The 14813-nt window shown below is 47.8% G+C and overlaps 1 protein-coding gene and 1 non-coding gene across 7 annotated transcripts in view; both read left to right on the forward strand.

Annotated features, from left to right (window-relative positions):
- MED24 (mediator complex subunit 24) overlaps positions 1–14813 on the forward strand; it is a 39325-nt gene that overhangs the window by 20193 nt on the left and 4319 nt on the right. For 4 of the 6 annotated variants that reach the window (XM_019482513.2, XM_006270789.4, XM_019482511.2 and 1 more), the window contains exons 16-23: positions 563–645; positions 4213–4391; positions 8100–8199; positions 9317–9492; positions 10124–10388; positions 11074–11255; positions 11865–11958; positions 12488–12587. In XM_019482513.2, coding sequence (XP_019338058.1) covers positions 563–645; positions 4213–4391; positions 8100–8199; positions 9317–9492; positions 10124–10388; positions 11074–11255; positions 11865–11958; positions 12488–12587 — 1179 coding nt within the window. The remainder of the gene's footprint in view (positions 1–562; positions 646–4212; positions 4392–8099; positions 8200–9316; positions 9493–10123; positions 10389–11073; positions 11256–11864; positions 11959–12487; positions 12588–14813) is intronic. The other 2 variants (XM_059726970.1, XM_019482512.2) reach the window with 2 other exon arrangements.
- Positions 41–148, forward strand: LOC132250454 (small nucleolar RNA SNORD124). The gene has a single exon (XR_009462194.1). It is a non-coding gene; the product is annotated as a small nucleolar RNA SNORD124 (small nucleolar RNA).

The raw sequence follows: 14813 nt of genomic DNA on the forward strand, positions 1-14813 counted from the left end.
CAGAAGGGAGATTAGCTTGCTGTCAATGCCCTATAGTGCCTCCTACTTTGGAAGGGATGATGTCTGAGTACAGAAACCAAGATAAGGATTCTGAATGTATTTGCATATGATTAAATATGTTCAATGCGCTGACCTTCCATTGGAGGAAAGGAAGTTTTATCTGCCTGGTAGCATAGTAGTGCCATGGGGAGGTGTTGGGGTAAGAGTTTTTGAGGAGGGTGTGTGACTTAAGGAAGGGTTTTGTGGCCATCAGGCTATTGATATCTTGGTCACTTGGGTGGGTCTGACATGTAGGGGAGCTGAGCTGTGTTGGCACTGCCTTGAGCATGACAGCATGTTCTGATGTGGTGGGATTGAGGAACGGTCACTTGATAGCATTCCATTGGGTTCTGAGTCCTGAACAATAGCCCTTGAGGGAGAAGGCACTGCGTGAGCCAGGGTTAGAAAGCACCTCTTGTAACAAAACGGGATGTTCTAGCTCCAGCAGTGATCACAGATGCCTCCCTCTCTTCTAAAAACTTGCCTTGGTGCCAGGGTAATGGCTGTGCTTCTCCTTCCCCAGCCAAGGCGGCCTCAGTCCGGGCCCTGCTGTTCGACATCTCCTTCCTCATGCTGTGCCATGTCGCGCAGACCTACGGCTCTGAGGTAGATTGCTGTTCCGTTCTTATCTCTTGAGTGCGCTGTGGGGGTAGAAGATGGGAGGGGACATGTCAGATTACCAGGAAGCCTGATCCTGTGGAATCTAGATAGAGATCCTGACTGAGGGAACATGAGCTCAGACCATGATCCAGGCTATTATGCTGGCTCTCTGCCCTCCTCTAGTGGCCAGATCACAGAGATGCTATTGAGTATGCTACAGCTTTGAGTTAAGGAAGGGGGCATGTCTTCACTCTGGCAACAGAAGTTTGTGCTCTGGAGGTGTGGGTTTGATGCCCATCCTTCTTCATTTGTATCATAGGAGAGTAGGACTCGAAGGGACCTGAGGGTCATCTACTCCAGCTTCCTGCTCAGGGCAGGATCATCCCTGACTAAGCAATATCTGTCTAACTCGCTCTTGAGAATTTCATGTAATGCTTCCCTGTGATTGGAATATCTTGTGCGTGGAATTTTATCTGGTTAGTTTTAAAAACCCACTTTTTCATTTCCAAGCCAAAAGGCCAAGAAGTGTGAGGGACTATGGGGACTCCCTTTTGTGTGGCAACTGACACTGATTCCTCTCCTACAAGTGATGAAAACCTGGATTTCAGCTCTCAGGGTTTTGTACCCTTTGACAATTAGGCTGTGGTGTCAAGTCTGTAGGTGGGTCATCCCAAGTGTAAGGTTACCTAAATATTTGGTTGGACAGAGTACTTCCTTCTACTCCAGAAATCTGAGTGAACACCCAGGGCCTGTGGAACACAGGAATGAGGTAGGCATTCAGAGCTGTTTCTTTTGGCTTTAAAATCTATCAACCTACAAAAATCAGCAGCTGTGGTTTAAGCTGTTAGTTCCCTTTCCAGTTGCATGTCTTAGCCTTCCACACTGGACTTTGGTCATTGGGTACAACTCCGTGTAGAATCACAGATATTACAGATGGGAAGGACGATTCCCTCCTACTCCATGCAAAGCTGACCCTTGCAGTGGCCTTCCTCATGCTATGCTCGGCATGCATACCTTTCAGTGAGACGGGCCGAATAATCTGCTAAATCTTTTCTTATCTCTCTGGCTCCTGCAATACTACATAAGCAGGGATTGATGCTTAAAGTTGCCTGTCTGGGAGCACTAGTGTGTAACACAGGGGCAGGCAATTATTTTGGGCGGAGGGCCGCTTACTGAGTTTTGGCAAGCCATCAAGGGCTGCATGACAGGCAGCCGGGGGCAGCTAAATATAAATTTTTTAGGGGCCTCATAGGCTGGATAGAATGGCCTGGCGGGCCACATTTTGCCCACCCCTGGTGTAACATGTCCACACTCATGCAACTCATAGGATTGGTTGGAGATCAATTCCATTTTGGGAGATATTTCTGAGGCTTTGAAATTTGTTCTCATTCAGATGCAGAATGAACCTGAGACCTTTGGAAAAAGTTCAGATAAAATGGGAGAGAGGTCAGCCACCCCAGACCCCAGAACAGCTCAGGGGTTAAGGTATTAGCCAGGACCTGGTCTCTGAGCTGTGCATTGGCTATTGGCTGGTTGGGTTTGGGTGTCTTTGTTACTCACCCACCATAGTTGTATTGTAGACCTGAAGGAACTTCCTGACAAACTTTTTTTTTTTTAAACAGTCTGAAAACATTTCACCTTGGACAGAACTCGGTCAATGAGAAAAACAGTTTTAAGGGAGGCATTTTCAGATTGCTCAGGGTTTGAACAGGAAATAAACCAACCCTCTTAGAATTCAGTCATGAATCCTGATGATGTGTGAGGGTGACCCCAGCTCCCTTGAGCTCAGGACAGCTAACAAACGGAGCACAGGTACCAAGAAAATCACTAAGAAGCTGGTGCCACTGATGCCTCGTAAATGTCTCCCTGCATCCATACCTGAGGGATTCAGTGTGCACACCTGAAGGGTTCAGCTTCCTTTCACAAACCACTCACCTCATCACACGTGCCCAGACGTGTGCCAAGGGAATATTGAAAGGGGCATATGGATTGGCAAGTGAAATACATCTTTGGTGTAGCATGACTCATCCTTGCAGCTCTGATTAATTCACTTCTGTGCAGTGCTTGGAGATCTCTGAGCTATGTTGCAACCAACTGTGCGTTTTGGGCAGAATCATAGAAAACAGGGTGGGAAGGGGCCTCAAGCACTTATCATAGAATCATAGAAGTAGGGTCGGAAGGGACCTTGTAGATCTTCAGGGTCGACCCCCTGCCTGGGCAGGAGGAAAACTGGGCTCAAATGACCCCAGCCAGGTAGGCATCAAGCTGCTTCTTAAAGACCCCCAGGGTAGGAGCCAGCACCACTTCCCTTGGAAGTTGGTTCCAGATCCTAGCCGCCCTAACTGTGAAGTAGTTCTTATGGATGTCCAATCTAAACCTACTCTCCAACAACTTGTGGCTGTTATTCCTTGTTATCCCGGGGGGCGCTAGGGGAAACAAAGTTTCCCCCAAACCCTTCTGGTCCCCCCTAGTGAGTTTATAGACGGTCACCAAGTCCCCCCTCAGCCTTCTCTTGTGAAGGCTGAACAGGTTCAGGTCCTGTAGCCTCTCATTGTAGGGTCTGCCCTGCTGTCCCTGGATCATGCAGGTGGCCCTCCTCTGGACCCTCTCAATGTTGTCCACATCCCTCTTGAAGTGGGGTGCCCAGATCTGGTCCAGCTCCCTGCCCAAAGGCAGGACCAGCTATACCCAACTGTATTTTCATTGCTCATTGACCTATGATGTGATTTGTGGTCATGCACTTCTCTCTTCCCTCAATTTGCTAACTCACTGGTGAGTTTGTAGGGCGCTGCCCCAGCACACCAGGTTGAATCCTGATGACTGCACAGAAAGGAGTGTAGAGGCTGCATGTTTGCAGCTAGGTATGACCATGTGGAAATTCCACACACTGGCTCACCCACGCCAGGAGTCTGGCATGACACAGCATCTCAGCTCCTGCGAGCCCAAGCGTAATCCCTTTCGTGGGGCCAAGAAGTCCTGTGCTTAGGAGTGCTTTGGGAGAAGAACCTCAGGTGAAAAACTACCGGGGCCACCACCACCCATACCTGTGATTCTTGAGTGTGTGGATTGCAGGGGAGTCATGCCCCCTAGAGAGGTCTTGGTGAGCGCTGAGCCCATGAGTACTTAGTGCTCACCCTGGAAAACTTACAGGTTGAGAACCCCGGTTCAGCGTAGATGTACTGGATCATGGTGATGATAGCCTTCTTCATCCATAGAGAGCCCCATGTGATTTTTAGAAACCTCTGAGCTATAGTTCCACCCTGCTGCTGAAATATAGATAACTCCAGGGTGGAGCATATCATCTGTTTACTATGCTGTTGGCATGGGAATCTTCTGCCTTTTCTGAGTCCCGTTTTGGGGAGAGCATAATGACCTACTTGGAATAGCCTTTCCATCTGGAATAGTCCCCTGGTGTTAGCCACTTTGGCCACTAGGGGCTGCTCTTGTCTCAGTTGTGAGCCTCCTCTGGCTGTTAGGTGGTGCGTGTGTTGGGGGGTGCTTGGGTTGGGTGTCAGGCTATCTGCTCCGTGGGGCAGGTTTCTGAAGAGTCTGCTGGCTTGTATTTGTTGCTAGGTGATCCTCTCAGAGTCCAGCCCCACTGGTGAGGTGCCATTCTTCGAGACCTGGATGCAGACGTGCATGCCTGAGGAGGGCAAGATCCTCAACCCAGATCATCCTTGCTTCCGGCCTGACTCAACAAAAGTGGAGTCTCTAGTTGCTCTGCTGAACAACTCCTCAGAAATGAAGCTGGTGTAAGTAGCTCTGCTGGGTGGGGGGTGGTGACATAGCAGCTCTGCTGTGTAGTACAGACTATTGGGGTAACGAAGGTCCAGGTTGCTGGTAGGAAAAATTGCTCAAGAGAGTGAGAGGTTGAGTGAACCCAAATAGAAGAGCCCTGAATACCAGCCAAGGGCTGTGTCAAGATTATGGCTTGTAAACAAAGGAGACTGGAGAAAAGACAACTGAAGGAAGATTTGATAAGTCGTCAGATACCTAAAGGGTGGTTATAAAGAGGGTGGAGACCGATTTCCACCCTCCCCACCACCCCCACTGTGGCTGTAAGGGACAGGACTTGGGAGCAGTGGCTTCCAACTGCAGGAGAGGAAATTTTAGGTTGGAGAGCAGGAAGAACTCTGACTAGGAGGATGTCAAGTATTGGAACAGGCTACCTGGAGAAGTGGTGGAATCTGCATCCCTGGAAATTTTCAGGAGAAGGTTAGACAAACACCTGGCTGTGATGATTCTGCACTGAGCAAGGGGGTTGGACAAGATGTCCCCATGTGGTCCCTTCTGGTCTTGCTTTCCTGTAATCTTAAGAAATGAATGGACCAGAGTGGTGTCTTGGATTCTAGCCCTAATCAGTGAATGAAATAACGAGGGGACAGACTGTTCCACCCAGCATTGCCTTTTGGGGGCATTAAAAATAAAGTGAGAGAATACCCAGGGGAGGTTCAGATGGGCCAGAGACTTTCCTGCTATTCCTGCTGCCCATGCTCCATCCTGGGGGTCACCATGGCGCTGCCAGGCCTTTATCATCCTGTTCTGGGAGATACTCTGAGCACACCAGGTTCTGTTGAAGCGTTCACGTGGCATCCCCGCATCCACCAGCTTTTACTGGATTCTGAATACCAGCTGGAACATGAGGCTCAGATTTCTGCTGCTATTTTCCTTCCCTGCTTCATTTCCTCTCTCACTGACTCTTCAAAAATTGGGCTTGGCCAGGACCATCACTTAAACAACACTGCTGGGAGCCCTGGCCTGTGAGGTGGTGAGAAACAATCCCCTCAGTAATCCAATGTTGGTTTGAGTTTGCCATATCTCAGGGGTGCTGGACCCATGGGCCTGGAGCAGTGAGGTTGCAAGTGAGAGTTGGCATCTGAGGCAGAACCTGCATTTTCCATCTTTGCCCTGCCACTTTTCCTCTGAGGATGTGTTTGTCCTCTTGTATCTTCAAGAAAATGGGGCTTGGACTTCAACAACCATTTCAATGACAAGCAACCCCAGAGGATCTTGACTAACTACTTCCTCCAGCAAAACAGTTAATACTCTCCTGAATACCATAGATGGTTGTCAGAGACTTTTCCCCAGCAAAATAAACCTGTACAGCTAAAGGGAAGGGTCGGCTTAGGGATACTGTTGGAATAAGAACCTGCCCTAGTCCTTTACAGTTCAAATGCTTCAACTGAGAATGGAAAAAGTCCTTTAGTTTCTCGGTCTTTAATAGGAAGTTATTAATTATTTTAGTAAAAGTATGGCTCATGACTGGGACTGAGTAGGCAAAGGTTTAGGCTTAGGTTTAAGCCCTGAACGATGCGATTAATTGTGGTGTCACTGCATGGTTGGCTCTCTAGACAACTTTATTCCATTGAAATGGAAGTTCAAGTTGCAGCAACGGAGGTTTAGATTGGATATTAGGAAAAAATTTCTCATTAGGGAGGTGGTGAAGCACTGGAATGGGTTACCTAGAGATGGTGGAGTCTCCAAGTCTTGGAGGTATCTAAGGCCCAGTTCTACAAAGACCAGGCTGGAATGATCTTGTTGGGGATGGTCCTACTTTGAGCACGGGACTGGACTAGATGACCTCCTGAGGTCCCTTCCAATCCTAATTTTTAATGATTCCATGAAATGAACACAGTACCACTTGTGCCTGTAGTGCAAGCCAGCCAGGACTTGGCTACCTTGCCAACAGAACAGGTTAACTTGCTTACTTGCATGTGTTTTCTCTCTCTCCATGTATGCATGCGTGTGTGTAATATAGATAGATATCTGTATACAGTAAAAGCTCTGTTATCCGGCATATGGGGGGGGGGGGGGGTATCTAAAAATTCTGGTTATCTGAGAGTTTTATACTATCAAGGAATACAGTGCCATACTTGTAGTGTAAATTTTCAAAGAATTAGTATGCAGTACATTACAGTATAACATACTGTATAAAGAATCAAATAGTATACAGGTACTCACTAATGAAGTAGTAGTAAAGCAGCACTGGAGTGAAGAGAAAACCTGAGACAGTGATGTACAGTACACTTAAGTGGTATAGGTGTATGCCATGCGCTGTCACTAGTGTACTACATGTAACTTTAAAGTACAGTACACTTCACACTACACTTATAACTAAACTTGTAACGCTTATAACTAAAATTATTTACACTACTGTACTGTACATAATTTACCGCCTCTTTGGAGATTCAATCCCAGCACTGGAAATTCTGGTTAATAGAGTATTCTGGTTAGTAAAATGCCAGATAATTTTTACTGTATATCTACTTTGGCTAGCCTGTCAGGCACAAACCTACCATGCCTTTAATCCCTTCCGCTGTCAGACAGCTACTAGAATCCAGAGCTGGTAGCCAGCAGGGGGCACATGCATCAGCTCAGCTACGTCCCAGATGGACCATTGTGCTATGAGCACTTGACTTGCGGTAGGTAGGTAGGTGTAGGGTCAGAAGGGACCTAAGTAGATCATCAAGTTCGACCCCCTGCCCTGGGTAGGATAGAATACTGGGCTCGTATGACCCCAGATAGGTAATTGTCAAGCCTCCTCTTAAAGACCCCCAAGGTAGGAGCCAGCACCACTTCCCTTGGAAGTTGGTTCCAGATCCTAGCCACCCTGACTGTGAAGTAGTGCCTTCTAATGTCCAGCCCGAACCTACTCTCAAACAACTTATGGCTGTTATTCCTTGTTACTCTGGGAGCTGCTTGGGTGAACAGGCTCTCTCCCATTCCCCTCTGGTCCCCCCGGTAAGTTTATAGACAGCCACCAGGTCCCCCCTCAGCCTTCTCTTGTCAAGGCTGAACAGGTTCAGGTCCCGTAGCCTCTCCTCATAGGGTCTGCCCTGCTGCCCCCTGACTATGCAAGTGACCCTCCTCTGGACCCTCTTGATGCTGGGCACATATCTCCTAAAGTGTGGTGCCCAGAACTGGACACAGTACCGCAACTGTGGCCTGACCACTGTCGCATAGAGGGGGAGGATCACCTCCTTGGCCCTGCTTGTGATGCATCTGCGGATGCATCACAAGGTGCGGTTGGCCTTACTGACTGCATCCTCACGTTGGCGTTCCATGTTCATTTTGGAATCAATAATGACTCCAAGATCTCTTTCTGCCACTGTGCTTTCGAGAAGGGAGTTCCCCAGCCTATTGGTATGCTGCTGGTTCTTACTGCCCAAGTGTAGTACCCTGCACTTGTCAGTATTGAATCCCATCCTATTCTCATTTGTCCACCCCTGTAACCTGTCCAGGTCCAGCTGTATCCTGTCCCTCCCTTCTAGCATGCCCACCTCGCCCCAACTCTTGGTGTCGTCAGCAAATTTGAACAGGATGTTTTTCACCCCCTCGTCCAAGTCGCTAATAAAGAGATTGAACAGTGCGGGCCTGAGGACTTAGATAGAAGGATTGTTTTGAGCTAGTATTAGGTCTTGACTTTGACATTAAGCCAAGTTTCTTTCTCTCCTGGGCAGGCAGATGAAATGGCATGAGGCCTGTTTGAGCATCTCGGCTGCCATCCTGGAGATCCTCAATGCCTGGGAGAATGGAGTCCTCACTTTTGAGTCGATTCAGGTAAGTGTTGCTTTGATACTTTCCCTTGTGTGTTCAGCAGACCTCTTCCCTAGCTGGAGTAGATTAGAGGTATTTGTATCTCTGATCTCTCTTACCTTCCATGGCAGCCTCAGTAGAGAGACTGGGACACAAATCAGCCCCAGGAGCCAAATTCCCTCCTTACTGCTGCCTCCAGGTTAGGGTGGGGGCATGGTGGTGGTCACAGGTTGCCTGTCTGTTAGACAAGCAAGTCTGCTTCAAGAGTTGTTAATCCAGCATCTCTTATCAAGGCTAAAATAACCTAGAATACAGCACTCATGTTGGGAGTGTTAATAGCTCACTGGAGGCACAATCTGTGTGTCACAGCTTGTATCAGTCTTCCACAGGAGCTTCTCTCTCTAGTGCCAGCCAGGTAGGAGGTGGTTGTGAACTCTCCTGGTTAGGACAGAGTCTAGATGACCTCTCTCATCCTGTCTGGTTGGGTCCAGGTTCATGTTACCAGCTCTGTGGTTTTATAAAATCTCCCCAAGCATCTCATGGTTAGAGGTATCTTTTACATTCCACTCAGTCACCTCCAGCCTTTCCTTGTGAAAGTTGCCTGAGCATAAGGAGTCCTTTGAGGCTTGCAGTGGAAACTAACCAACATCCACGCTTTTGGGAGATGCATAGAAGGGGTCAAGTTAAGACACTTGGAAGCCCTTCTTTGCGATTTGCCTCTGTGATTTGTCTCAAGACTTTGGGTAGCTGCTGCCTATCTTCATTCCTCAGGTTCCTCATCTATAGAGCCTGAATAATGACCCCCGCCTTCAAAGTGCTCTGAGGCTTGTGGAGGGAGGGCACTGTAACAGTGCTCAGAGTGACTGCTTCCTCCCAGCAATTGGCCCCAGAGGTTGGCATAAAGCCAGTGATGCCAATAGACATCTCTTCATGGATGTCAGTTTGGTTTGGATCAGACCTTGAGGGCCAGATTGACTCCCATCCATTTCAGTGGAGTTACACTGAGCCACACTAGGGGTGGTTGTGGTTCCATAATGGCAGGACTCCTCAGCAGCATGAAGGGACATGGCTTGTCTGAAATGAGATGGGGATGGCACTGTACTCGTGTCCGGTGCTGAATCTCCATGTGTCCTGCTCTTAGAAGATCACTGATAACATCAAGGGGAAGGTGTGCAGCATGGCCGTGTGTGCAGTGGCTTGGCTGGTGGCCCATGTTCGGATGCTGGGCTTGGATGAGAGGGAGAAGTCACTGCAGATGATCCGACAGCTTGCTACACCCCTGTACAGCGAGAACACACTTCAGTTTTACAATGAGCGGTGAGCAGGGCGGGGGCCAGGGCACAGCATGGCAGGGTGATGTGTTGTTGGGCAATGGTGTCATCACTCGGGGAGGAAGCGCTCAGGCTTCAGGACATTTAACACCTGCCTAGACAAAGCTCTGCTGAGTAAACTTTAGGGAGTGATCATGTGCTGAGTGGGGATGGGAGCATGGTGAGCTTCTGCTGTGCTGGCTCTGTGAAGTTTCCCAACTAGTTCTAAAATGTTAGAAAAAACTTCTGAAAGCACATGCCCCTGCCTCCTCTGTGTTGCCTGTTCTCTAAATGGATTTCAGAGCACTGCTAGCTCTCATATGACTGGCTGCTGCTTCTTACTTGCAGCTGCTGCAACCAGAGAGGTGTCATTGTTTCCATGCATGTAAAGACTGTAGTTGCTACAGAAGTGTTGCATGGACACCTGAAGCAGAAGATGAGTGGGCGTGGGTCCATGAAGGGTGAACAGGAGGGGATATGGAAAGGGAGGTGACTCTGAGCCGGTCTCTCCATTGCAGTGCAGTTCATGGTGTGGGAGTTAGACCCTTGTGTTCTTCTCTAACTCCTGTGGCTTTTAAATCTCAGCCCCATTCTCTCTGTCTGTCATTGCTCAGCTCCTCTCTGTCTCTGCCTTGCAGTGTGGTGATAATGAGCTCTATTCTGGAGCACATGTGTGCAGACGTCCTGCAGCAGACCGCCACACAGATCAAATTCCCCTCCACGGGCATGGACACCATTCCCTACTGGAACCTTCTGCCCCCTAAGAAGCCCATCAAGGAGGTCCTGACAGGTGTCTTTACCAAGGTGCTGGAGAAGGGCTGGGTGGACAGCAGCTCCATTCACATATTTGACACACTGCTGCATATGGGGGGAGTCTACTGGTTCTGCAACAACCTAGTCAAGGTATGGGATGAAGTCTGGGCAGGGGGATAGGGAGTAGGCTCATTGTGCCAGGGCTGGGGTGTATAGAATGGTGACATGCTTACAAGTGGGGAAACTGAGGCATGGATAGAGAGCGGATGTGTGTGAAAGGATTTGCCTTGAGCCACATGCCCAGTCAAAAGTAAAGCTGGGAATAGAACCCAGGACTCCCGAGGCTCTTATTTCAGTGGTTCCCCACTTTTGGGGGACTTGGGGCACTCTTGAAAAATGTCAGCTCTATGCTTTCACTGATTTTTTGACTACAGAAGAAGAATAGAGCAATTCTTCTGTTGCAAAGAACTGAGAGAGACTACACCAGCTCAGAATGGCTGTGACACTATGGATTCCTATTGGAAATCTCTGGGTCTATCCTTTGAATTGTGTGGAGGTGTTTGCACACCTAACAGTGCTAATAATATGCAGCATTCTGTGGTATCCTTAAGGATCTTGCAGCACTTTGGTTGAGACTCACTGCTCTTGGTGATGCTGTTAGGTCACACTCCCTCACTGACCTGGGAATAGTATCCAGGAGTCCTGGCTTTCTCTTAAGTGTATGTAGCAGCTGATGTAATGTACAGGAGTGCCAGCATTTTGGGGGCCAAAGGTGTCTGGGGATAGCAATAGGGGCTGCCAGTCCTTGACTTGCCCTTGCCACCACCTTTCTTAGGAGCTGCTGAAGGAAACCCGTAAGGAGCACACGCTGCGGGCTGTGGAACTGCTGTACTCCGTCTTCTGCCTGGACATGCAGCAGCTGACATTAACTCTGCTGGGCCACATCCTGCCCAACCTGCTTACAGACTCCTCCAAGTGGCACATGCTGATGGACCCGCCCGGCAAGGCTCTTGCCAAGTAAGAGATCCCCAGCTGGTGGTAATCATGCAGGGTGAATCTTGAAAGGCTTGTCCTGTTGCCATTCAGAAGGGAAGTGTGCATTGTGAGCTGTCTGTAGAGATGGGAGCGAAAGCGATCCGGACTCTCCAAGCAAATCAGTAGCATGCCTGGGAATGGGACTCAAAAGTACTGTTGTCCATACCTGTGCTCTAAACACTGGATCACTCCCCTGTACACAGTAATAAAGCCCAAGTGTTCTGACTCTTGTCCATCAACCTTGCCTTGGCCACTAGACCACTCTCCTAAAGCAAGGAGAACGAGGAGTCTGGACTCCCAATCCCACGTTCTAGATGCTAGAACAGGCAGGAGAAGTGTCCTGAATCTTGTGCACTTGAAGCTTGGCAGGTAGAGACACAGGTGGAGGGAGTGATAAGCTTCTGTTTCTGGTTAGGAAGTATGTGCTGCCTCCCCCTGTATAATTAATCGCCTGTTGACATAGCCCATGTCATCTTGAACACCCTCTACTGGCCTTCTGCAGTGAAAGTCAGATGGGGAAGGGTACTGAATCCAGGGAGCCAGCACTCCAAAAGCTCACCCTGCTTTCCTTTCCTATAATTCCAATTCTAGGCTCTCTGTCTGGTGTGCCCTGAGCTCATATTCCTCCCACAACAGGGGGCAGGCATCAGCCAGGCAGAAAAAGAGGCACCGTGAGGATATTGAGGTAGGAGGCTGTGTGTGTGTGCGTGTGTGTGTGTAACTGGGCCCTGGGTTGTGGGTATATATCATGTATCACATGCATAATATGCATAAGGTAAAACCAATATTAAGCAGCTGCTTGGGGTGGGTTGAAAAACCAGTGGCTTCAAAGAGCTTTCTCATGAGAATCAGCCATTTGGGGTTCCTGGGACCTCTGCCACCAGAAGCTAGTGCTGGGTGGGGCTTGATCTCTTGACCTTATTTGTCTTTCCTTGATCTCATTTTCCTTCTGTGGGGATTATAAAATAACAGCTGTGAAGAACCTGTGCTGGGCAGACTCAGAACCCACCTGTCCCCTGTGAGCTGCATGTTCAGCTTCTACCTGAACACACACCACATGCTTTATACCATTCAGTTTTGCTGCACTGACCCCCAGGGGCTGGCAGGGCTGATATCTGAAACTTACCTTGTATTTCCTGGTGCTACTCTGCACTCCACTCCTCCATGCAAAATGATGCGGTTGAGGATGACTCCTTGTGTTTCTGCCCCTTCAGGATTACATTAGCCTTTTCCCGTTGGATGATACACAGCCATCCAAACTCATGCGCCTGCTGAGTTCCAACGAGGAAGATGCCAACATTCTGTCCAGTCCTAGTAAGTATGATCATGGACATGGCTTTCTGGAGGCAGGGTCTCACAGCTAATATAGAAGTGCAGGAAATTGGAGGACTGGGTTCTGATGTGGCCTGGCCAAAGCCACAGCCCTTTGCTTCTGCTTCTGCTTAGCAGTCCTCCTACAACTCTAGTCTGAGGATATTAATACTGACTTACCTCATTACAATAACGTTAATAACGTCATATTTATTAAGCACATATGCAAATTGCTACATCAATGCACAGTGCTAGTCTTATCCCTAATCTTTACAGCTGTAAAGGTTCACTGATATTGCATAGAATTACCATCTTCCCACATACCATACCCCCTCCAACAATAAGATATGCACCTTGTTTTTGAAAGTCAGAATTGGAAAAAAAAAAAAATCTTTCATTAACCAGCTAGCAGTAGGTAGGTCCAGGTTCAGCACTGCAGTGTTGCTTTGGCTTTTCTCCCACCCCTCACCCAGCAGAGCCTATACTGTTATTACTGTGTTCTGTTTCTGATAATATGCACCCCAATTCTAGCAGCTGAACGTTGGAAAAAAATGCATATTCTATGTGAGAAAATACTGTAAGTAGCCAAAATCCATTGGGTTTCTTTGTTTATATATAGCAGGTGCTGTGCCCAGCACTGAAATGCAGCCACCTCTATCTAGGGTAGAACATAGTTATTTAACAGTATGCAGTAAATATAGCACAATGTTTTAGGAAGTGAATTGAAGGAAACCCAAACTCACTATTTGGATAAACTGCATCACCTGCTTGGGAGTTGCACAGTGATACAGCATTTAGGACAGCTTTATAGATCTCCTGAGAATGCATTTTGCCTCTTTTACTCAAAGCCCAGAAGGTGGGGCATTTGTGTGTTTCTCTACAGTGCATGAAATACCTGAGGGGAAAGAGATCTCTAATAAAGTCATTCTGTTTGTTTTAAACCTCTTTTTACGCCAATATTCAGCAGACACTCAAAAGCAAGGTAAAGCATTATCCATTTTGCCCTTTATGTAAGGTAGTGAGGACCAATGTTTTTGGCAAGTTTGCCACAAATTAGCCCCACATTCTGCCTGAATGCCAGTCTGGTCCCCTTCCCCTGGCTGATCTGCTACTCTGGTTTTTGATTCCTGCCCTGTGCTGTCTGCCCAATTTGCTGATTTCCTTTCTGCTCCCTGCCCTACCTGCCACTTTGTTTTCCATGCTGCCTCCTGGTCTGCTGTGGGCCACACACAGAGGCTGCCCATGTCACTTATGGCATTCGTGTTGCAGGTTGGCCATCCTGCTGTAAAGGACAGGTGAGCTTTCAGTGTGCATCTGAGAACTCCTGTGAATCCTTCAGCAAGAGTAGGGTAGACAAGAGTCTACATTCTGGGAATGACTTAGGAGGAAAAAAAATCAATGTGGAATTTCAGATTTACCATTTTGTATAAGACCGAAGCAAAACTAAATTAATTTCCAGGGACCCTTTTTAGGTCATCTCTAATGTAACACTTCAGTGCTTCTAGTATATGGATGAATAATGGTTGCGACAGCTCCAACAGGAAATACGACGCTAGGTCCTTGGCTTTCTTCCGATTGGTGGGCATGAAATGTAGCAACAAGATGTTGCAGTTCAAAAATATGTTATTTCGGATCCATCTGAAATGAATCAGAGATGTCCCATGCACATTCTTTTCTAACTCCTCAGCCCATCAATTTCTTGGCTAGCTTGTTTCCGACATGTCTTTAAACCTGTGGTTTTTGTTGACTGTGTTGCTCGTGAAGCATGTGTAGCCTTGCTTATGGTTTTCCCCTTATTTCTTTATCTCTTTTTTTTTTTTTTTTTTTTTTTGAAACATGACAGTTTCACCTTTATCTTCCTTTTGTAATGAAATATAGGATTTTTTTTGTGTTTTGTTTGTGGTGGTGGAACAACAGCTGGGAAATCCTGCCTGAGCAATATGCATGTGAAAATAATCTTTACTGACATTCTCACTACAGTGGAAGGGGGTTCCTGTCTTGTTTCAGGAGCTAAATGCGCTCAGCATACAAATGGGGGCAGCCAAAGAAACTAAAGTGGCTGTGGAAATGGAAGTTAATGACCCAGGAGATGATGCCTTGCTACTGGTCCAGTACTGACCCAAGTCAGTACTGCTTACCTTTACTGAGAGAGAAACCTGAGGTCCTCACCTCTGGCTGTAAAGATTTACTGCTCCGTTTCTTCTAAGTTGCAGTGTTAACAATGAAGTC

This window comes from Alligator mississippiensis, chromosome 4 (genome assembly GCF_030867095.1).
Source record: "Alligator mississippiensis isolate rAllMis1 chromosome 4, rAllMis1, whole genome shotgun sequence".
Classification (NCBI taxonomy): Eukaryota; Metazoa; Chordata; order Crocodylia; family Alligatoridae; genus Alligator; species Alligator mississippiensis.